The sequence below is a fragment of the Melopsittacus undulatus genome, chromosome 12 (genome assembly GCF_012275295.1).
Source record: "Melopsittacus undulatus isolate bMelUnd1 chromosome 12, bMelUnd1.mat.Z, whole genome shotgun sequence".
Taxonomy (NCBI): Eukaryota; Metazoa; Chordata; class Aves; order Psittaciformes; family Psittaculidae; genus Melopsittacus; species Melopsittacus undulatus.
The window spans coordinates 11,934,690-11,958,868 of NC_047538.1; the positions used below are offsets into that span (position 1 = coordinate 11,934,690).

Here is a 24,179-nt window from a genome sequence, read left to right on the forward strand (position 1 = left end):
AGCTTCTTTCAAAGGCTGGAGTGGGGGAGAGGCAGGAACAGAGACCGTCCTCCTTGGAGGGAATGGGAATTCTGGAGGAAAAACCACCTAAAAAGACACAGAGGAAAAAGAAAGGTGAATAAACCCAAAGAGAGGAACCCACAGGCACTTCCTGCAACAGGACGGCTGGTTGTTACCAGCATGTTTATCTAAGGGAAAAAAAGCAGCAAGAAGGAGAAGGGAACTAGAAAACATGCTTCCTTTTAGCTCCAGGAAGAGCATCATCTTACACTCAGAACTTCCTGCACAGGTACAGTACTGGGAAAACAAAGAACACCTCTGTGACAGGCTTCCCAGAGTGGTTTTAAAACCACATGTGGTTTTAATCCCCACATGACATTTGACAAGTGATAGTAGCAGACTGCCCAAACAGATAGCAGCACCCTCAGATCCTACTCCAATTCTTAAACAGCAAGAACTAGCCCCTGCACGCTGCTTCCCTTTTCAGGCCAGACAAGGGCGAGTGGAAAGAGTTCTTCATGTCATGTTGCTTCGGACACACAGAACCTTCCCCTGCACCTCCACACAAGGCTATCTGGACAGAGGGACATGCTGGTATTTCGCAGAGCATGCCCCTGCTTTCTACCTTCTCTACTTGCTGTCCACCATTCTGCTCTTCCCCCTGGGCTCTGGCAGTGACCCCCTCTGTCAGCCAGTCACCCTGGCCTTCCCGTTCTTCCTGCTCCTGCTTAGCGACGCCCAGTCTGTCCTGCAGCTCTTCAAGCAAGCGGTCCTGGGACTCGGTCTTGTGCAATATGGCAGGGCCTAGTTTACGCCTTGGAGAGGGGTCTCGATACATTGGATGCACATTCGCAGTCTCTTTTGTCCTCTTGATTAAAGATTTAATCTAAATGACAAAGGTAATAATATCAGCAGAGAAGAGCAATGTCAGAGCAAGCCCCAAGATGCAACAACAAACTCAAGCCATTAGTGACAATTGTGAGCAGAAGAGTGATGACATTTATTCCATAGTGCCAAAATTCCTCTTGGCACAGCCCAGAACAGTGAGTCAGTGCAAGGAAAAACCCTGTAAGGATAATCACGGCAGCCAAAAATAACTATCTAGAAAAGGAAGGGAAAGATTAAACAGCAGGAAGCCAAGATAGGAGGTGCAGCATGACCATGCCACTGAGCATTAAAGAAACCTCAGCATCACAAGGACACTGAGCAGCCTCGCTGTGTTTGCCCCTTACAGGCATAAGACTCTTGGTCAGAGCCTGTCTGGTGCACAAAGGATACTTTCAGCAGTGGAAAGAACACAGCTCCAGGAATGAGACCTAAAAAGGTGAGTGGAAGAGCTGCCACCCCAAGTCGGAAACATGTGGCATGAAACAGCCCTTTTACCTTATCAGAGGCCTCTGTGGCCTGAGCCTTACTCCAGCTAGGGGATAAAAGTCCATTTCATAGGGAAGTCCCTGCAAATTGCCATGTTCTGTGCTGCTGACTGACATGCAGAAGAGACCATAAGATAAAGCAGAGGATTTCAAACCTCTGTGACATGCAGCTGTCAGTAACACTCTCAGAGCTGCATGCTGTTAGTGTGGGTGAGCCCAGGCACACTCATATCACACACAGAATGTTAGTGTGCTGTCACAACAGTCCTAGCCAGGACTCATCCTACTCCTACATTCATTCAGTGCCTGCCTGGCCTGATGCAGAAATCCTCTCAATAGGTGGTTTGGAGGCGCATGGCAGATCCAGTTCAGTTTTCCAAATGTGTTCAGGAGATTCCGGAGTGACTGCAGAGCTTCTGAACTGCTCATTTTCCTGGTCTCCTCCAGCTTTGTTCATATTAGCAGCACCTGCCTTCTTAGGAGTTCTGTCTCTGCTCTGCCTCTTCTTGACCTGACCAGGACAGCCATCTACCTTGGTTTCGTGCAGTACTTCAGCCTTTAGTTCCTGTCCTTTCTCCACTGCAAACCCCAGCTGTTTTTTAGTGTCTGGGAACACATCCCACCGATCCAGGGCAACAACAGAAGGCTCATACACAGGATTCAAAGTGCTGTCATTCTTTGCCTGTACCTCTGGCACATGGGCAGACAGTTCCAGGGCCCACAACTCATCTAAAGCTGTTTCGGCACTCTTGCCCTGGGAAGGAAGGGCTGAATTGTCCCTGAAAGCTCCCTGCTGATCCAGCTCTTTAGGTATCTGCCCCTTTCCCTGACCATTTAAAGCATTTGAAACCAGAACACTTGAGATTCTGGAGTCAGTTCTCTGCTCCTTCTTCCCAGTCTCTTTTGCCAAAGTGTGCTCCAGGCCTTGTGCCTCCACATTAGCAGATCTACACAGAAGCTCCAAACTGGAAGCTGGCACAACCTGGGAAGCATTTTTAGAAGAGTCAGGCTTCCTGCTCAGCCTTGCAGAAGTCATCTGCTCCCCACAAGTAGCATAACCAGAGGAGATGCGTGGTGGGGGCACAGGGGCTGTTTGTGGCAAACAGGTCATACGTGGAGGAGGAGTGGCAGGATACCCTGAAGCAGGCAGAACTACAGTGTTATGGCCTTCCTCAGGGCAGGAGACTGCCAAGGGGGCAGATGTTGGCACTTCTGAGTCCCCACAGTGATTTGCAGAGGGGTGTTTGGAATGGGATAGCACTGTTAAACTGCGAGGAGCATTGCTGGAGTCTGCACTGGCTGAACTGGGAACTGGTTCTAGAGAGGGTTCAGAAATCAGAGACATAGTAGAATTGGTCTGAAAAAAGGAGACAGAAAGAATAAAGAGAGAAAAAATAAAAGACAGAGGTAAGGAGATGAAAAAAGGCAAAGAATTGAGTATTATAACAACTGTGATCTCCAAATCAAGAGCCCTGTTGATCCAAAGTTTTGCTTCCAACAGTAAGGAAGGAAAATGAGTTATCAAGGAGCAGAACTAGTATGACACTGTGCTGATCTTAACATGAGATTACAGGAGATGAAATTCTACAGCCATGGACATCCTTTTCCTTTGCCCTTCCTAAGTAACAGCTCATGTGTTCACCTTCAGCTTGATGGAGTCATGCAGCAGCCACAGAGAAGCCAGCTACAAGCCTAAGACTGTCCAGACTGTGAGTAAAGGTCACGTTAACTTTACACATAGTTGGCATGTAAATTTTATATTTCAAAGCTGAGAAAAAGCAATCAATGAACAGAACAAAGCAAAACATTTTCTTCTTGATACACTAATAAAATGCTTCAGTACGATGAGTTCATGGCAATGAAAACAAAGCTTCAGGGCATTCACAGCAGGAACAGATAACAGGGGCTTTGTTCTATTCACATCACTAATCTCACCTTGTAGAGACACATACAGAATGTACATGAGTCTGTCAGTCACTCCATGCCCTTGCAAGCATTGCTTAGGTGGCTAGATTAGCCTCTTCCCCTTAGACCAAAGACTCTACATTTATACTGTAATAAAATCAGTATTAATTTTGATCCAAAATACACTCTGATTAAAGCAACCAACACAGTTTTTGGTTTTCCTTGTCTTACAGGGTCTTTTGAAAACATGGGTTTTGAGAAGACCTGGGATCATGGGTCCTCCTTTCCCCATTTTCAATGGTTCCTGGCTAAATCCTAGGAGACAAACTGGCATTACTCCTTTTTCTTTAAAAGGGAAATCAGTGGCTTGGACAAGTTCACACAGACATTAGGGCTGTGCACCTAAGACCAGGGCTGAGCCCTCCTAGTTTTAAAAATGTATCTCCAAAGGATTTCCAAACCCAAGAGCTATCAAGACCTGCTCTAATTCTTAGTCACATTTTCCAAAGAAGCCTCAAGAAGTTGGATGTTCATACTCTTAAGGCAGCAGGGTACAGAACTTCCTAAGCCCATGTATGGTATCTCAGCCTGTACTTACCTTTCTGAGATACTTATCACGAATAAAAGGATAAAATTAACCAGAACATTAACAAAATCTGTCAGTAGATCCAAGAGACTCTTTCAGTTGTTACCATCCTATGGGGTCAGGAGCTGGCATAAACACACACAACAGTACTGCCATAAGGAGACCGTGCTCAGAAAGGAGCAAGCAATAGGACAGATATAAGGAAGAAGTTCTTTACCATGAGGGTGGTGTGGAACTGGCACAGGTTCCCAGGGAAGCTGTGAATGCTCCATGCCTGGAAGTGTTCAAGGCCAGGCTGGACAGAGCCTTGGGTGTCATGGTTTAGTGTGAGGTGTCGCTGCCCATGGCAGGGGGGTTGGAAATGGATGATCTTAAAGTCCTTTCCAACCCAAACTATTCTATGATTCTATGAATAGGAGACCACAGTTCCTTACAGATTGCTCCTCCCTTTGAGTAGCACAGCAAGACCCACATTCACAGCAGAGATTAAAAGGACTAATAAGTACATTCAGTAGTTAACATGAAGGAATTTCCCAATATTGTCTTCCCTCTGTATTTTGCCCAAGCTGGATGCACCTGTAAAAGTAACCTGGGTTTCTGCTGCGGTTCACATTTAGGTTTCCAGGCTTTCTCAAATGAAATCAATCATTTTCAAGGCAAGACTAATGTTTCACTCAGCATATTAAAAATTTATTAGCTCCAAAATAAGAGCTCAACAGTAATAGAACAGTTAAATACAAGCATCCAGCTATGCAGTAAGCAGGCATTGTATTACACAGAAATGGCAGGGGTCAAAGAAACAAGAGCATTAAGTAATCTCAATGCCCACTGACTGATGAGGCTAGATAACCAAAATCAAATGGATTCTGGAAGCAAAAAGAATGAGCAACTCATTAAAAGCAAGCAAAAGATGATAAAAGAGTAATGTATCAGTCTGTAATAGTACCTTTTACTCTGGGTATGAGGGAAATTCAACAGCAGTGCCTCCACTCCTCCAATCCCAATCTAGTGCAACTCCTGGTTGTACTAACTCCAACTGATTACACATTGTACTTAGTTTTTCTGTCCTGCTTCTTGCAGCCACATAGGCCTGGTACTCAAACAGGAGCCTTTCATCCTTCACCTCTGCAAAGACTCCACTTCTCTCCCTTACATCTTAGTACTGACTAGAAGCACATTTTTACAGACAAGCTAAAACCACTGCCTGGCACAAATAGAGGAGGTCAAAACAAACAAAAAGGGACTGAAGGGAAAATGAAGCAAAATGGAGGTCGGGAAAAAGGGAAGTAACTGTTAGAAACAGTCAATGACAATATTAACACAAGGAAAACAATCACACAAACCACATACTTTGTGCTTCAGGACGAATGTGTAGGCACAGACAAGCTCAATATCTCACAGAAATGCTAAGGCTGTGTTTATAAAGCCCAAATCTTAAAATCTTGTTGCAATTCAGTTTGTTTTCAGAGCTAAGCCAGACACTAAGGCAGGAAGGTGGGCAGTACCACAGAAAGCAGCTAGTCTCTGTCATGTAGGTGTTACAGCAGTTGCACAAACACTCTGAAGCCTTTTCTCAAGACTGAAAGGTATTTGAACACCCACAGTTAAAAACGTCCCCTCCTTGTATTTAGTAAGGAAATCCTGTGCTGGGCAAGGTCATTCTTAGTTGCCAAGAGCTCATCACCTAGGAGCAAAGGTTGGTGGCAACAGCCTCACCCCAAGCCTATTTGCTGAGCCCTGATAAAAGCAGCTGGGGCACAAGGCCATGGTGCTCAAGCTCCCACAGGATGCAGACGGAGCAAGGCAGGGTATGCCAGCAGCACGGGTGGGAATTTGCTCCAGCTTCACAACCGTGCAGCTTTTTAACCAGACTGACCAGACTCTTGTGGGTATCCTGCGCTCTACCCTAGGACCTGGTATGGAGGAAAAAAGGCAACACAAAGGTGTCAATATTTGCAGTTGGCTAAATACACACTACAGTAAGTCTAGAGAAAACAGTGAGTAACTCCTAGGTTCTCACAAAATGAAGTACACGTGCCAGAAAAGGCACACTGGACTCAATCCCAGCAAAGGCTCACAGAGCATGCACAATTGCTGCTGCATTCTGCACTCAAGCACTTGGTCAAAGCTCAGGGTATTGTAATGATGTCCATGAAACCCACAGCACACATCAAAAAAGCTCATAGGCATGGTGGCACAGGGGAAACAACAGCAAAGCTGCCGCTGAATTTCCTGTCTACATCTCCTCAGAAACATCAGATCTGGCTGCCCCACCTAAAGCAATGGTAGAAGGAGGTGGAGCTCAGCAGACAAGAAACATGAAGCATCAGCAGGATCTTCCATATGAGGAAAAAACAGTTAGGGACTTCCTTAGGATTAGAAAACACTTGCATGTGTATGTACAAAAAGTAAGCCCAACAATAAGAATGAAGAGAATACATTAGATGCTTGATTTCTTCACCTCTCTGAACAAATTCAAGTGGATAATTCAGTAAGGCTATAAGCAAAGCAACTGAAAGTAGAAAGTAAGAAAAGGAAATCTTTCTCATTTTGCTATTATTATGGGTAAATGAAGTATCATGAAAGTAAGCTCCACAGTTAACCATTGAGTACAAGAATGGTAACATACCTATTGAATACCAACCAAGTTACCCAAGTACACATGCTAAGTAGATATCCAAGTATCATGTAACAAGATGATCATGGGCAGGTTACTCCTGAGCTTATCCTATTATGGGATTTTTATGTGCTACTTGTGACTGAAGTAGCAGTTCTTTTCCAACACAACAGTTTGGCTTTCAAGAAAGATTCTGAACAACACTTGCCATTCTCTGCCCCCACAAGAAGCCCAGACTTTAATCCCATTTTGACGTGAATAAGAGATATTGTTCTAAGATGGAAACCTTTGCAGCCTCCAGCTGTCTGCTGCAAAGGCTTCAGCGCTTGCTCCACATGCCTGGAAGATCCTCCTTGGGAAAAGTACATCAGGGCAAAAATACCCTCTGAAGAGGAGGGTCAGCCCAGAGAACAGAAGAGCCTGGTCTCTGTCAGTAAGCAGACTGATGTTCCATGCTCCCCTACCTCTTGTTAAGTTGTAGCACAGCAAAATAATTCACCCTGTACTGAGCAGTAACTAAGCTCATTATCTTTGGCAAACAGACAAACTGCAGAGCCAAAGAGAAACAGAATCCAGAACTGCCTTACCCTGCCAGAGATGAAGATTTATAGGAGTTGAGAGCACCTACAGGAGCACTCAGAAAGCACAAATACCATGACAGGAAATTTCCCAGAGCAAGTTTGAGAGGGATAGAAGGCATTCTGGAGACCAAACAAGGTCAGCAAATGTGGCTAACAAACAAAGGGAGTCTAGGGATGGGGAGGAACAAGATGAAGTCTGAAGCTGTCATGATAGCGTACCTTAAAGTCAGAGAGAGATGCCATCAACTCATCCAATTCTCGTGTAGCTGAAGAAGCAGATATACGGGTCTGCTGCTGACTGGTGACCCGCTGGGGGCTGCTCACCTCACCCTGGCTCACAGTGATTGCAGGGCTGACAAGGGGAGGGAAACAGAACAGGAGTGTGTTTAAGCCTGGGAGAGCACTCCTGGACTGAAAGGAGTGTCCTCAGCACTGCCCACCCTGGCCAGCCCTCCCTCAGAACCAGCTTCCACAACACACACGGACCCTGTCTCTGCCAAGTCTAACGTGAGTGTACACATCCCCCCATCCATTAAGAAATGGATGATGACCAAACATTCACTTTCTCACATGGTGGATATCTGTGATCAGCTACAAATCTTGAGTTTGAACAATCCACCTCTTGTAACATGACTTATGTATTCTTTCATCCAGGAGTAGATAAAAAAGCACCTGCATCCTCACACGCCTGCTTCATTTCTGATGCTTCAGACAAAGCCCATTTTCTGTCCATCACTCTCCTGCAGCATCTGCCACTAAGTCCACAGTCACTCTTCCACAAGAACCTGTTCCACCCCACCCAAGCCAGCAATCACCAAAGCACTACTCACACTGGGCTTGGCACAGAGCTCTCCAGCTCATCCAGCAGGCTCTCCACACTGGGACGCACATCTTCAATCCCACGTGCACCATTTCGCTTTGGCTTTTCTTTTGTTGGGGGTGCAGCCTTCTCTCCCACAGAGCTGCTGTTCTCTGGCACAACATAGTGAGGGCCAGTAACACTGGGCAGCGATGGGCTTCTGTTGGCTTCATCTGAGAAAGGTGAGCAGGAAAGAGCCATTCAGACCCCTGAGGCCCCTTGAACTTTGCAGCACAAGGTCCTGAGCAACCTAATCTAACTTAGAAACTTCAGTTAAGAGCCAGTTTTGAAGCTGGCCTTGCTTTGAGCAGGGTGCTGCACCACAGACCTCAAGAGATCCCACCCATACTAAATGCATCTTTGATCAGGAGCTGGAGGGGGATGTTGGAAAGCAAAAAGCAGGCTACCATTTTGAGAATCAAGCCATCCACTCATACCAAATGTCTTGCTACTCCTTACCTGCTGGGAAGCCACTGGTGGGATTATGTTGAACAGCATTCAGTTCCAGAAGAAGTCTGTCCAGTTCTGAGAGGTTGCTGCCCAGAGAGGAGCTGTTCATTGTGGGAGATGGCTCTGCAGACTTCTGCTTGTTCGGGAAACTAAAGGCAAAAGGGAAATGTAAAGCTTCCGTGTCAAGATAGAGCAGAAGGATGGAGGGAAACTTCCATTAGGTTCACAGAGTTTACACAGGTACTGTATTCTTTTCAAGCTGATGCCTTTAGCTCTGGAGGAAGCAAGATGTGTGCTTTGTGAAATTACAACACAGCCACATCTTCAGTTGTCAGTTACAAAGAAACAGCACTGATGGACAGGGCCTCAGATTTTAGGACTGTGAGCTGCACAGCCCTGTACCAAAGAGTTAACCATCTGCAGATCCAGGACACACACAACAGCAGCAGAACCATTAGCTTGCATACAGGAAAATGACTTGTTTCTGCTGACATCACACCAGGCAGCAAAACCCTCCCCCCTGAAGCAAGGGAATGCAGGGCTAGCAGACTGCAGAAAGAGGCAAAGCACAAACCTCAAGCTGTCAACAAACTCAAAAGCAGCAGGTTATGTGGTAGCTTCCTGCAGCACTCAAGGTCTCTATTCAAATCCTCAAGGCTTTAATTTGGGGAACTCTGATCAATTTTTAAGAGTAATTTGTAGCTATTTTCTACTCTGTTAAACATAAAAGCCTTGAAAGAAGTTTATCTGTACACAAGTGTGTATAGGACGCTAGCTGTAATTATTGCTTATCCTAGATGGGTGATTCCATTTACCACACATAACTGCAAACTGATTCAAAGCAAAACTTAACACTGATGCAGTGGGTTTTATAGTAATTACACTGTAATAGCAGTCTTCCCATCATCAAGGGCACAGAAATTATATTCTCCTAGTTTTACCAATGAAGAAATAACTTTTAATGCTCCAGAGGTTCTTATTTTATCAAAAAGATACTTTCCAAATCCAAAATGGCAACACACTTCCAGGTTAGGCCGTTGATATGTAACAGGCATTAGGACTTTGACACCTGTGACACCAGTGACAATTCCATAAGGGTAGTTACTATCTTTCTCCTGCAATCTGAGGAGGGCACACTTCATCCAACCCCAAGCACACAAGCTATAGTGTGCACCAGAACCAAGCCATGCCTGACCCTTGTACAGGACTATCAGGCTGTAATTACCTCCATTTTGTACTAATTGCATGCAGCCATCTGAAAAACCAGCAATGACTGTCTCCATTGGGCCACCTCTTGCCTCTACCCAGGATTAGTTCTGGTTGAAAGCAATTTCTTGTCCAGCAGAAAGAGTTAGGCATGTAGACCACAACGCCAGAGAAACACCAGTCTCCACACTGTAAAAAGGTACCCGGGGACAGAGTGCACTGTAGAAAGCCATCAGAGATGGAATTCTGACAGCCTCTTCCTCACTCATCCCCATGTTAGCAGAAAGGTCTGTCCTACCATATAGCACTCCTCCAACCTCTCACTGTAAGAGCAGCCACATTTGCAGGTATAAACTAGTTATCTATCTATCTAGCTAATCTATCTATCACTTGCTCAGATGAAAGTGTAAGAAGTTTAAGTTTACTTGAAAATTCAACTCACTGCACATCCTGCCAGGCCATACATAATCAAGTTCCCTGGGATAACTGACTCCAAGGCCACTCTCCCCCTAAAGAACTTTTGTGCTGCTTAACAGAGGGATGGATTTGTCACTTGTCTCTGGAGCATATCCTTCACAACACAATCCAGATCCTGTTCTGTCTGACAGACCCTTAACCTCTTCTGCAGCTGAGCAAACCAAAGAGCCAGGTCAACATTTGGAGTGAGTATGAAAGTTACAGTGCCTCTTACAAAAGAGATAATACAAAACCCACACAAGGCAACATAGCATACACAGGGAGCACCGCTTGTTTCCAGTTATAGAAAGCAGCTCAAGCCACAGCAGGCTCAAGTTGTAAGTCAGACTTATCTCTTAACAAGGCTAGATACCTGTAGACGTGTTCCTCTTCACTGGCACGGGGAGAAGGAGAGCTCAGTCCGTCTCTAGGAACAGAGGCACTGGAGCTTTTGGCACTACAGCTGTATATAGGAGACTGGGACTGAGGCTGTGGAAATGAGATTTGCATTGGAAACAGAGAATACAAAGCAAATATATACACTACTACACTGCAAACACACACATGGACATGGCAGAACAAAGCCCAGCAGCAGACAAAAACATCTGCTCTATAGCCAAGCCAGCCTCTATCAGATGAGCTACAGGAACAGCCGTTCTCCACTTGCTTCAAATTTGCCTATGAGTCGCAGATCTCTGCTGGAAAGCCCCAGTCTGTTTCCCACAGGCTACAAGGCTGATGACTAACACTAATCTCATCACACCATCTTGTTGGAACAATGATGAGGGGTTTCAATAGTTATGTCTATTAAAACCTCACACTCCCCCCATCTTCCCACCCTGTTCATAGCCAAACTCATTCTCATTTCTTCCTACTCTCTCCCCTCATCTACTTCCTTGAGAGATACTGCACCAACAAAACAAGCAGGCACCCTCCCCATGCACTTACTTGCTGGTGGACGTATCTGGACACGTTGGGTTGCCACTGATCTAAGGGGTCAATCACAGTGCCGTTCAGGGCCTCATTGGAAGGTGGTGGAGGCACTGGAGGTGGCACAGCAATCTCCTGGTATGTGTGGTTTCCAGTTGGATAGGAGTAAGGTGTTTCCTCCGTTAGAAACACTGGCCGTTTGGAGATATGGGAGGTGGTGGATTCCAGGTCCGCCAGTAAGGCATCTGCAGGGGGAAAACAGTAAGGTAAAATCCTGGACTACAGATTTTCCTTTCTTCCCATTCAGGATATCTGTATCAGAAAGTCTTTGGGAAGACTTTTTGTCTAGGGTGATCCGCTAAATGCCCTGGAGAACACCCCTTCAGCCCAGGACTGAAGGAGTTAACTCAACTGCTTGTGCAACAAAAACACCGAGGGGTAAGGAAGCAGCCAGAAAACCTGTGTCAGCCTCGGAGTTTTGTCTTAACCACAAAACTGCCCAACAACAGGGATCTGCATTCCCCCTGCCCCTGCAGCAGAGCAGCCTAGGAGAAACCTGCACAGAGATCTACTGGCAACAGGATATTGACACAGACTAATTACAGGCCCCACATCATCAGAGTCATTTACCGTGGCCGCAGGCACTGCTTTGTGCAGGAAACAAGATCTCGGGAGGGGTTTTCTCCAGAGTCTAAGGTAGTGGAAGAAGCATGAAACTTCCAAATGAGTCCATCAGTGCAGCAGGAGCACGTGCTTTGGTTTTCCTAACAAGAATCCCTCTGGATACATCACACAAGCGGTTAATGTGCTCCCAAAGGCTGCCAGGTAAACACCATTTCTTCTCCTGGCAACAATTCTCAACTTGCTGGGTGGAGACTGCTCACAAATTCCTGAAGAGAAGCAACGCTTCCACCAGCTACAAACACTGTCACTCATGCCAGGCAGAGGGACCCACGTCACACCACTGCTCAGGGATTTCAAAGCAGGAAAAATGCTCCCCCCTCAGAGGGAGGGCATGAAAAGGTATTCCCACCTTTCCAGATCGCTCCCCTCACACCGGCCTCTGCCCATTCCCAACCCTGCACTGCTCTATGGTGACTCACAGGCATATCCTGACTTGTTGGACCTCCTGTCCTGTGAGCCCACACTGCAGAGCCCACTGCAGTCCCTGGTGGGAATCTCCAGCCTGCACTCACTTTCTAAGGAGAGGCTGGCTGGCCAGGTGCCCGGCTTTCTGCTGGGGCAGCAAGTCTGCTGCACACCTCTTCAAGGCTGGTAGAGGAGCTGGTTCACTAAGGACATCAGTGCTCTTCATTAGAAGAGCATCAGGACATAACTGGCAGGTCCCTTTGGAGATGTGGAATTCAGCCAGACAACAGTAACTCAACTTCATGAGAATGAGGAGAGGAGGCTCTCAGAAACCCCCTGGATCTCCCTGCCCTCCCAGATGTCTTCAGGCAGGCTTAGCAGGATTTGTCTTTCCCCTCCTGCACACGGTACCTGCAGTCAGGTTTAGGGTGTGAGGGCTCAACCAGAGCATAGCCATCACAGAGCATCCTCCTCCAGGGTCTCAAGGAGCGCAAGTTATCAGGTGACACCAGACCAGCACCTTATGCTTGCCCTAATGGCTGCCCATCATCTCCAAGTGGGCACCTGCCAGCTCAAAGCCACTTCCTGAGCAGAGCAGACCACACCAGCCAATGCACTTAGAAACCCTTGAAGAAAATATATTAAAGGGTCAGATGGAGGACAGCATCACTGCAAGATGAGGAAGGTGCTGCTTCTATATTCACCCTCTTTGACAAATCAAAGCATCACACACACCAAAAAGAGTTCCTGCCCTCAGAAAACAGAATACAGCCATTAGCAAATCAAACACTGCGTTAAATTAACCCTATACACCTTTCATTTTGTCAAAAAGATGCTCCAAATTATTTAAGCCACAGGCATCTTCCTAGAGGGGCCAAAATACCCCAGAAGCAGATTGTCTGGGGGGTACAAGTTTTCTGCAGCTGGGGAAAAATGAACTTCATCTTTTTAAGCAAAAGAACAGCTGGAGGATGCAGAGTGAAAGGCACATACCTCAAGGAAACTGCTGCAGAGCTGCAATTCCTTCCACCAGGCAGGTCCTATGACTGGAGGTTTCGCACACAGAACCTCCAAGAGAAGTGCTGTCCCAGAAGGTGTGGTTTTTGCTTCTCCCCACCAATGACAAAGGCAAAGCAAACTCCACCAGGAAGTGAAAATCCCATGAGGGTGCTGACTCCTCCAGCCCTACAGAGAGGACCCAAACCACTCTTCCACCCTCCACCCCCAGCCCTTGCTGCAGGACAGGCAGATGTAACCATCTCACCACAAAATTCACCCCCTCGGCTCGGTGCTGGGCTGAGTGAACCATCAGACAGGAAACCAACACGTTTAGGAACGGCACAGAAGAGAGGAGCTCCGCTACATTTACTGGTTTGCTTTTACTCGTCTGCAGAAGAGCAGCAGCCTGGAAACACCAGGAGCAGCCTGCCCCCAGGTCGTGAAGGAGTTAAGGAGAAGACATTACTGTTTAATGATTAACTTCCCCCATACCCTCCCCCTTCCTGACTTGAGCAAACAAGGCAGAGCTGAGGAATGGGAAGCGGAGGGAGGAGAAAAGGAATCACTGGGTTGCTCTAACTGCACTTCAGCTGTACAACTGATACTGAAGCAGCTGCGCGAAGGCACCAACCCACCCGGTGGGACAGGAGGAGCAAGCACGGCCAGGAGCAGGACAGGAGCTCACACACTGCTTGAGGGGTGGCAAAGGACCTCTCCTTGAGCTTGCTGGCCCCCAAGTTCTGCAAACCCAGGGTCCACCCTTCCACACCCCACTTGCTCACAGCCATGACAGACAGAGGGTCTTTCCCACTGATGTCCATGCCCATGCCCGTTGCTGCCCAGCCGCTGTTCTCCAACCCCATCAGCAGGCACAGTTCCCACAAGTTCTGCTGGACTGGGAAGCTGTGCCCGTTCAAATGGTCCAACAGGGGCAGCAGAACTTCCCTGGGGAGGGCAGGCTGAGAGCTGTGGTGGCACAGAGCCCGCTCAGCCCATCCCACCTCATGGGCTTTGCCCTGGAGAGGGGAGTGACTGCAACCCCCAGGCACAGGCTGCAAAATCACTCCCTTGGAGGTCAACCCTAAGGAGTTCTGCATCCAGGGACCAAAACCCAACCAAAGCCATTAACATTTTGTTTTCCATGCAGTGCCTCATCCCAAGAGGTCCCAAAGCACTGTACATTCATTTAGGATTTATGCAACTTTTTAATGTTACCAGAAGAAAAAGTGAAATAAGAGATGGGGGAAAGGAAATAGGATTTATTAATGGAAAAAAGATGCACTGCTCTCTATCTTTCTTTCCAAAAGGGACCAGACAACTGTAAGGGGATGAACTGTAACAAAGATGCCCCAACCCTGGTCAGGTTGGATGGGGCTTGGAGCAAGCTGCTCCAGTGGAAGGTGTCCCTGCCCATGGCGGGGGGCTGGAACTGGATGAGCTTTAAGATCCCTTCCAACCCAAACCAGGCTGGGATCCTATGATTCTGTGAAAGATGCTGTGCCTTGTGCAGTGCTGCACCTCACATTGCAGTACTGAGCTCACTACAATGACTGCTCCTTAAATAGAATATTAAATACATCAAAATAGGAAAGGTTCAATCGATTTATTGGGCAGTGAAGTGTTCCTCCCCAAGGCAACTCCTGAGGGTCAGTGCTGCAGGAGGTGTAAATCAACCAGTTAGTCCCCCACATCCCAAAGGAAGCAGCTGACTGGATCCTCCTACAACCACCAGCCATCAGAGGGCACCACCACATCCTTCCATGGGCAGACAGATGAAACCCAGCAGCAATGGCCAGCTTGGCAGTACCTTCAGCTCACTTGTTCATCCCTGTGGAGCTGAGAACCTGTCCCTGTTTCAGGCACACAGGAGTTTTCTGCCGGTGCCACATGTGCTGCACCTCCACCAGCAAACTGCAGGATCTCAGGAGCTGTCACCCAGCACTCTGGAAACAAGCACATGTACTGAGCTCATCACAGTTCTGCTGCTGCCCCAAATACTCCCTAGGATACTACAGACTCAGCTCTAGGAGGCACAGTCTCCCCAGGTTGAAAGATCAGAGATTCATTTCTCTCTAGAGAACAGATTTAACTATATTGTGGCAATAAAGTAAAAGAGACAGGGTTATACTAGATCTCCAAGCCATTGCTCCTCCACAGGACCACTCTTCCTTCCACTCTCACCATTATAAGAAGCTATTAACAACCCACAGACATGTGCATGGAGTAGAATTCAGTTTCCAAAGACTCAATAGGGCTCAACCCACCCACAGACATGGGCCGTGTGTATAGAAATGTGTATTTTCCTCTCTATTAACAGCACGCTGCTCAGCGAGGTGTGGAAGAGTGAGGGATACTTGCTAAACCACCAACCCAGGTGCTCCCGCTTGTCATCACAATGCTGGTGCAGTCACACAGCTGATAAAACCCTAACTCACTCTCTGCTGCAGCACAGTGCATCCCAGCATGTGATGCCCATGTCTGGGTAGTCCATGGGATCAGGCAATTTGGTCAAGTACAGGGTAAAACCGCATGCAAAGATGAGACTGAGGAACAGAAGAACTGAGTCCTCCTCCCTACACTGGGCAACCCACACACTCAGCTGAAATCATATTGATGCCACTAAAACCACATCCTCCCCGGCATGGGAGGACATTTGTGTTTGCATTCAGGTGGTTTTTCTACACAGATTTTTCTGTGGAGGAGGGACAGTTAAAGAATGGTATCACATTTGGTACCTTTACTCCTATAGAGCATTCCAAGACATCTGGAGGCCCAGGTACATTAGTTAGCCCCTCTCTCCCTTGCCTTCCTTTTGCCAAAAATCATTGTTAACTATAAGGTCCTTGAGATTCTGGTCTTCAAACACCACCTTCTACAGCTTTGCATATACATTAGATATGTATATGTTGCTCTTAATAGCAAACACATTGCTTCAAGGTAGTTCCCAGCATCTGCCAAAGCTCTGCTAGTTATTTAGACAGCTTGGGATAAGACCTCTGCAGCTGATGTCCAATGCACTGAACTGCTCAGAAAATAAAACGCCTTTTACCAAGAAAATCAGCAAGATGAAAGAGCAGGACAGTACCTCTGGGTAAATCCCATTTACCAGCTCAAGCTGCACTGAAGACAGTAATCATCTGTCAAGTTACACACTGCACATTCCTGCGCTATCTCCCCAGCCCACACCTCTGTCAGGCCGAGGAGCAGCTCACACATTCCAGGGGCTCCGACGCAGGCTCCTTTGCCACCGCTGCATGTCAGCACTTGCTGTCCTGCAAACGCAGTGTCCTTCAGCAGAAACACCCCAGTGCAGCCTCAGGGGCACATTCTTCAGCTTCCCACATCCAAGGTTTGGCTGATAAAGAGCAGTAGGGATCACAACAGAGTTCCGAGGTACAATACAAAGGATAACACAGGGCCCCTCTGTACTTATGCACACATCAACCCCTCGTCTATAAATGTGAGCCACACTCAGCCCCCTTAAATAGAGTGAAATTATTAAAAAAGGAAAGGTATTTGCATGTATCTCCCCATGCATTTCAAAACCTTGTTCACTCCCCTCTTCCTGAGCCTTCTGTTCATCTCCCAAATGCTCCTGGGTTAAGGTGGCACAGGGAGGCAGAGCACATCATGAACTAATTGTGGAAAAACCTACATGACAAGGCATCAACAAACACACATTTGCCACCTGGCAGCAAGCAGCTCTTTAATGCTCCTTTTTCCTCCAGCAGCAAATAGTTTTCCACTATTCTATTCACAAGCAGTCTAGGATTTTTTTATTTTAACTAAGGTAATTTAGAGAAATCTACATTTGCTTTCCTCTGTTAAGGAGAAGCCCTCTGCTACTGCGTGTCCAGCACAGCTCTAGCCTGTGTGAGGGCTAGAGACACACAGTACATCCAGTCAGCTCAACAATGACAGCATTAGTGCCAAAAGAGAGCAAACTACCTCAGATTTCCATATGCAGTTCATTTCTCTCAAGAACTGAGGATGTGCTATTAAGCCATGCTGACACAGCAAATCAGAGCATTATCAACAGAGTAAGCAGATCAAAAGGATGGGGGTCAAATTCTTTTCTACATCTCATGTATTGCTGGGGAGGAAATGGAAGCATAACTGAGGCACAGTACTTCAAATGCCTCCGATATCAGCCTTTTATTTTCAACAGCCCAAAGCCACATCTGCACATCCATCAAACTGCACATTGCCTGGAGCTCTGCTTCTTGTATGGGACATCTGGAAAGGGAGCGACACTGGAGACAGGATTCTTCATCCAGCCACCACACAGAGCCAGATGTCTTCCACCAGAGTCCCATCTCCCCCAGCATCTCTACTGCCACATGTGACAGCCCAGGCACAGCTCCATGGGTGCGATCACAGGTGATCAGGGTGAGATGGCTGAGAACCAAGTACAGCATCCCCTCTAATGCAGCTGCACAGAACAAGTGTCTGCACCTCCCCTGGTGTTCCCCACACCTCCATTTACCCAAATAACTAGAACTGCTACAGGTTTTCCTGGCTTTAACAGAAGGTTCCCGGAGGATTGGCAAATGGAAATAAAAAGCAAGATAGCCCTAAGGGCAGGTCTAAATGAGGACATGGATTTTACATGATAGTCATGGCTCACTCAGGGTAAGACAAATTGCAGACCCCTCACTTGCAGAACAACACATCATTCTCCAGTCCTTTTCCCTCAATACCTGCAAGATGCTGAATTCAAATCCTTGATTTTGTCTGTCCCCTAAAAGTTCTGCATCTCCAGAACTGAACCCTGAGCCTGCAAACTCATCTGAGCAGCCTCTGCAAAATCCAGGAATCCAAACTTTAAAAGCTTCCTTAGGCTCAAGTAAGTCTTCTCCCCACCTCCAGGAGTAAATACAACTCCAGCTCACATATAGGGAGACAGCTTGGAGCGGTAACCCAATCCCTGGCAAGGCATTTTTACACTGTGAGTAACTGCAGAGGAATGGGGAGCTTGGGTATATTTATCCTGTTAAATAGCCGTTCAAAAGAAACATTTGCAATGCTCTAGCAGAGCTGCATCCAAGAGACTTGTTGGAGCCTTACTACAGAGCTTCTCACTGCCCTTGAGCTGGAGTCTGAAAGGGGTGGGAAGCCCCAGAGAGAAACACTGATGACAGGAATTCCCTGTTTTAGCAGATGCTTTGACTTTTCTCAGCAACATGGAAGAGCATTATCAGGAACAGGAAAACCATGAACAAACAGGTGACAGCAGCACCGACTTCCAGGTGAAAAAAATGTAGTACGAGGCTCTTAAGGCGTTATATTCTCATCAATGTTTTTCAATGCAAAAAGACCAGAGACTGCAAAAGCAATAAAATACAAAGAGTGTATTCAAAGTAAGACCTTAAAAACCTGAAGTGCAGTTAGATGCTCTTAAAATCCTGAAGTTCTCTGGTTCACATGTATGGAAAGCACGTCAAACAGCTTGACTTGCTTTCCAAACCATTTTAGAAGGAGACATTTAAAAGTTCCCCAAACTGTAACCAAGCTGGTAGTTCGAATGCAGGACACACAACAGGTCCCAGCTCTCTTGTGAAGCAGGGACAGGTTGTTGTTTAAGATACAGAACAACTCTAGGCACAAAAGTTAAGTCATCTGCCAGACCTAACCACGGCTGGAGGCCCAGTACAAGGCAAACACTGGTATTTTTACTTCACAGACCTGCCTAGAGGAACTTCAGATTACATGGCCAAAAAATCATGTAGTTACTTGTTTAATGTATTGCAGTGACTGATGTTCATTTGAAGCCTTCTGCTTTGCCGTTATCAAGGTATTGGTGTAAGTCATGCCTCGCGTCATTGCTCAACAAAAAATACCCAGACTAGTATCAATACATGCTATGGTTCAACAGACAACTTCAACAAAAGACAATATCATATCCACAAAACCCCTGAAGCTTCTCTGTTCTTTGAAACCAATACTGCCCCTTAGAATAAGCAAGACTATGCATTTGTGGCACTGATTTACAAAGTTGTGTGCGTGCTTCAGAAAAGCTTACCAGCAAAGACAACCATCTAATAGTTGTTATGCCCAACTACACTAGGCTGCAGAGACTAACTAAACAAGAATTCATCCCATGACAGACAGAACTGCTTTCAAAATCACGTGATGGCAGCCACCATGAATCCTATCTATGCCATAACTCCAATACAGGCAGCCAAACCAGTTAGCTTCCCTCAGCGCAGCTGCCCCTGCATCCAGCTCTGACCACTGTCAGCAAATATCTAAACAAAGACAAGACACTGCACTGTGAGATGTGGTCTGCACAATCAGCTGCAGCAATCACTGTGGTTTCCTGTCCCAAGCACCAAGATCCAAACTGAAGACTTGATTCTAGAGCTTGTCACCAACTAAGCAGTCACAACTAACAGGCACTACTACCACCCCAGGCACAGGGCTGTAAAACAGTGCACAAATACAGCCTGTTCAATGCAGTTTCAGTAACTGCTTATCAATAACTGCTCACTGCACATTGGGGGGTGCAATGCAAACCCTCTGAGTGTTCTGGCTGCAGTTTCAGCAGAGCTGACACCACCATATGCTGCCAGTGTAAGGGAAGGGCTCCAGGATCCCCGCTTTCCCAGCATGCAGACCCTGGAACTCACCCTGATCATCAGACACTCTCTGAACCAATTCAGCTCACTAACCCAGCAGACGTTTGCTGGGCTGTTGGCGTGGTTTTTTAGATAAACTCATTACATTTCTTGGAAGCACAGCTCCAGCCACTCTATGACTTAAGCAGCTTTTAGAAAATGTTTTAAAGAGACCAGTGCCAGAATTTAGCCCTTGTCTAAGTGAAGTGAGTGAATCAAACTTCTCCTTTAGGAAATACTGTGCTTTTACCTCCAAAACAGGCCAGGACACAAACTCTAAAAGCCCCGTCCAGCCCCAGGCCATCTGAAAGAAACCACCAATCCTCCTGCCCAAATCCCACAACTAATCTACATCTCAGATGCAGCCCAGAAAACCTGCAGCCTGAAAAGCAGCAAGCAGCAGGTAGCACAAATGGAAACGCTCCTGAATTCTGGAGACATCCCTCACCGCTACCAGCCACCTCCACCTGAGCGTACATTGACACTGTGTTTGGCTTTGCAGCCCTGGAATTGTGATATGGTTGCATCAGCAGGGCTGCATACATGATGGACCATACGTGATGGTGCTATCTCATTTATCCCACTCAGATGAAGAGTTAGCTTTCAACAGAGACTACTCCCATCTATAAAACTTTGAAAATGAGCCAATTCTGAATGCCACAAAATCCACTAGAAGCCATCACATGAGCTCAGACCTTCCACTGGATCCCTTGGAGGGGGCAAGAGGGTTATTTGTCCATGTGCTGGAAAGCCATGAAGGTCACTGCAGGATCCTTCCTGGAATTGGCCACACTGCTTCCTTTCAAATTAACACAAGAATTTCACTGAATCCCAGACCTGCCCTATAACCTTGGCAATGGTGCATTCGTCAGCATGGTGAGGGTGCCAGCATCACAAGGGGTCTGCTAGTTCCTATGTAACTCAGCAGTAAGGCTTTCAAGGGCACAGAGACCCTGTGAGAAACCAGCTCAGCAGTCTGCAGCTTGACACCATCAGTCCCTGAGAATCCCAGCACCATTCCTTGAGTGAACATCTCAGACGCACCTCTTGTCATCTTTGATGCAACAGGCTGAGAAATCCTTCAACTGGTCACATCACTGAGTTGGCAGGAAGGTAACCTTATCCTAACCAGACCCATAGGGCATGGGATCATCAAGACAGCACACAGGCTGAGACACGCTGCAACTGCCTCAAAGATCTGAGTCAGCACAGTTTCCTGGATGAAACAACAAATCTCTCTGCCCTACAGTCCAAGCTGTGTGAAGGAACCACAAAAGATTTTCCTAGAGGACCAGAGTTTTTCCACTTAGCTCTTGAACACTAAACCAGACCCCAGCTCAAATGGGCCCAGAGACATGAGCTCCCACCTACAACAAAGACACACACAGTCATTCTGCCTTCCTCCAACTTCCTCAGAAAAGCTTTCATCCTCTTTCTGCTCACTCAGAATAGTTCACAAGATGGCTGAGACAATGGAAGTCCCACAAGGCACAGAACTGCTTACATGGTCATCAAGAAATGTTCCTCAATGTGTTATAGGTTTGCTGAGCATCCTCCCACTGGAGGTGATTGGTGATTTAAGGACCATCTCCTTTCAGAAGGATGTACCTGTTGCCCCAGAAAAACAGAACAAAAAATGTTTCAATAAACCCCAGCCAGTGAGGTTACCAGACCCACGTCCAAAGAAAATACAGCTTGAATAGGTTTTATTTTGCTTGCTGCTAAACCAAGCACAGCCTTTTCAGATTCTTCAAACTAACCTAAGCTGTCCACTCCACTGCCATGGCTATCACTTTCAGCAGCTGTCAACAGGAACACCAGGAAGAACAAATCCTTACTGGCACTGAAGATTTAAAGACAGCACAGAGCAAGGCAGAGCCATACAATCCAGCTTAAGTTGGCTGTTGTGTTCTTCACATACGGCCTCCATCCAAGAGGAGTACTTGAACTCGGTAACAGCACTGTGGCATCTCTGGTTTCAAAGCCTTCTCCCTCCCAAAGGTGTGTCCCCCTGTTCAGTTCTCATTTCCAGAAAGTGCTGGGGAGGGGGGAGGGAAGAGTTATTTCCTGTCATATACAGCATCCTCTTTTTTATAGCATGGCTTTCTCCACACTTGAAGTGAAAAGCGACGTCTTATATTTACTTCCCTCTGTTTATGGTCCTGAGGAGCAAACAGCTCATGCCAGGAAAAAACACCCTGTGCTAAGACCTGCTGCCTTCAACTGAGGTCATGTTCCAGCTTACTAAACAAATGTTTTCAGCTTCTCAGCTACCAAAGGCTTCTGAGAATGCCAGATCCCCAGCTACACAAGCCTCGAATGCCCCCTATTGCGATCCACAGTCAGACAACCCGGAGCTGTGGGAAGAGAAAATCCCTTCCGTGGTTCCTCTCTATCAGGATTCTCAGTACTCTCAAACCGAGTCCTGAACAACAGGAAACAATTACTAAAGACAGATCAGCTTGGTCAAAAACATTCTTCCAGTGCTCTATGAACAGTCTCCAGGAGGGTCAGGAAGTTTGTAAAGGCTTTGCAAGTCAGAGCTCCAGCACATCCTGTGACACAGCGCACGCAAAAGCAGCGGGCTGAGCTAATCTCAATGCTTGTACGATGTTTAAGAGCACAAAGCCAGGATCTGGTTTTGTTTTTACTGGTTTATGGGACAGACAAATTGGAGATTGCACAAGAGAAGTTTGTGATATGTAAAACGCTTCATACGGACTCAACCAGCCACAACTCCAGCTCTTGACCTCCAGTGATTCAGACCACCGTGACTGCAGTAGTGCTGTCCTCAGATGAGTGTCCCACCCACAAGTTACAGCACTAACCACAGAGGGGAAGCCATTTGCAACCACGTTTTTCAGTCATAGCAGTCGACAGCTCCACACCCTAAACCAAAACCTCCACGTATTCCATTTTATATTGATGGAACAGGCTGTGGCCTGCAGCAACTATAGGTAGTAAAGGCTACAGGCACTGCACCTGAATTCCAATGGGGATCACAGACCAGAATCCTTACCCTAAATTCACATTCACACCCCCTGACAGCACAAAAATAAACCCTCTACCTTTCAGAAATGCAGAACTGATAGGCAGCCAGCACAACACGGCAAGTCACGTTCTATCAGAACAGAAAGCAAGTCTGACTCTCAGCCCTGTACTAAAAATACTGAAGTTGGAATTTCCCAGTCTGGATCCGCAGCCTGCTATGAATGAACTCCACCTGCTGCCGAGTCTTTAGTCAGAACCCACTCCTTTTGGAAGCACTCTGGTGTTCCTACAGGCAGTTATAGTTAGCCCTGTGAAACATTACAAGGAACAACAATCTGCACAAATTAGAGAGTCTCCATTCTCTCCCTGTGTGTCAACAGCCAAATTGGAAACAGCTTTGGTCTCCAAGGATGCAAGTACAGCCTCTGATGGTCCTCTCTGTCAAGTGACAGCTCCTTTTGTGCAAGATCTATTCCTGATCTCTGCCTGACAGCAAATGGATCTTCAGGCGTTTCCAGGAAGTCCCAGACAAAGCTATTAGCAAATGGCCAATATTGACCTAAGTGTGGCTGGGAGGGAGAGGTGAGTTGGCTCAGCCAAAAAGTAAAGGACATTAGCTCTGTTCAAACACAGCAACGCAGGAACAAGAACCAGAGAGAAATGGATCCTGGTTGAGCCTGGTGGAAAGCACAGCTTGGAGTGAGTGTCAATGTTTTACACAAGCAACTACGCAGTTTATTCCACCTCAGTACTGCCCTGGGCTGCCTTCAGCCACCTTCCTAGATGGGAAAAAATAACAGATATATAAAACTTAGTCACCAGTGCACTAACCTTTTTAGTCCTCTATTTATCCATATTATTTCACCCTCTATGTATCTTTACATTCATGAAGTAGCAAGTTAACCCTCCTCATGTATCTTGTAAGGATTTTTATTTGCTGCTGCTTCCCTCAAAGTTTCTGGAAACTGCCAAAACAACAACAAAAATGTTCATGGAAACCAAACAAGCAGCCACTGAACTGACTCCTCAGGGACAATTTCCCAGGGCCAAGGCCTCTGGTCAAAATACCAACTCCCTTTATTCCTACAGGAAGAGGGGCTCAGCCAAGCCAGCTATCTGAGGAACCAGACCCTTCCTGCTACATCACCACATAGCTACTCACTAGGTCAGAACACAGCGCACACTGTCATTTCACAAACATCTAACAAATCTAGTACAAAGGAGACTTCCATTAAACAGAGCAAAGAGTCCAAGGATGGCTAGAGAAACAGCAGGAAGCAAGATAGTATAGATTTTAAACCACAGCTCTGCTAAAGAGAATAAACAGAAGCTCAGGGTTTGAGACATTTCTAGTCCATTGGTTGATCAGTCGGGCAAACACTCATGGAAACAGCAGTAAGAGCATCACAGTGCTGGCTAGTTTATCATACCCTATAATTTTGCTACAGCAGATGCCACTCCAAACCTGTGCTGCTCCCTCCAAGTACATCAGGTCTATACGATATAATTAATACCTCGCC

The 24,179-nt window shown here is 46.7% G+C and overlaps 1 protein-coding gene across 2 annotated transcripts in view; it reads right to left on the bottom strand.

Annotated features, from left to right (window-relative positions):
* The window catches only part of PXN (paxillin), a 46,660-nt gene that overhangs the window by 10,361 nt on the left and 12,120 nt on the right, over positions 1-24,179 (bottom strand). Inside the window, exons 1-6 of one of the 2 annotated variants that reach the window (XM_031047853.2) lie at positions 13,046-13,071; positions 10,982-11,208; positions 10,407-10,522; positions 8,381-8,520; positions 7,893-8,094; positions 7,282-7,414 (exon numbers count right to left, since the gene is read on the bottom strand). In XM_031047853.2, coding sequence (XP_030903713.1) covers positions 7,282-7,414; positions 7,893-8,094; positions 8,381-8,480 — 435 coding nt within the window. In that variant the 5' untranslated portion in view covers positions 8,481-8,520; positions 10,407-10,522; positions 10,982-11,208; positions 13,046-13,071. Of the gene's footprint in view, positions 1-7,281; positions 7,415-7,892; positions 8,095-8,380; positions 8,521-10,406; positions 10,523-10,981; positions 11,209-13,045; positions 13,072-24,179 lie in introns of those variants that run through there. The other variant, XM_034068351.1, reaches the window with a different exon arrangement.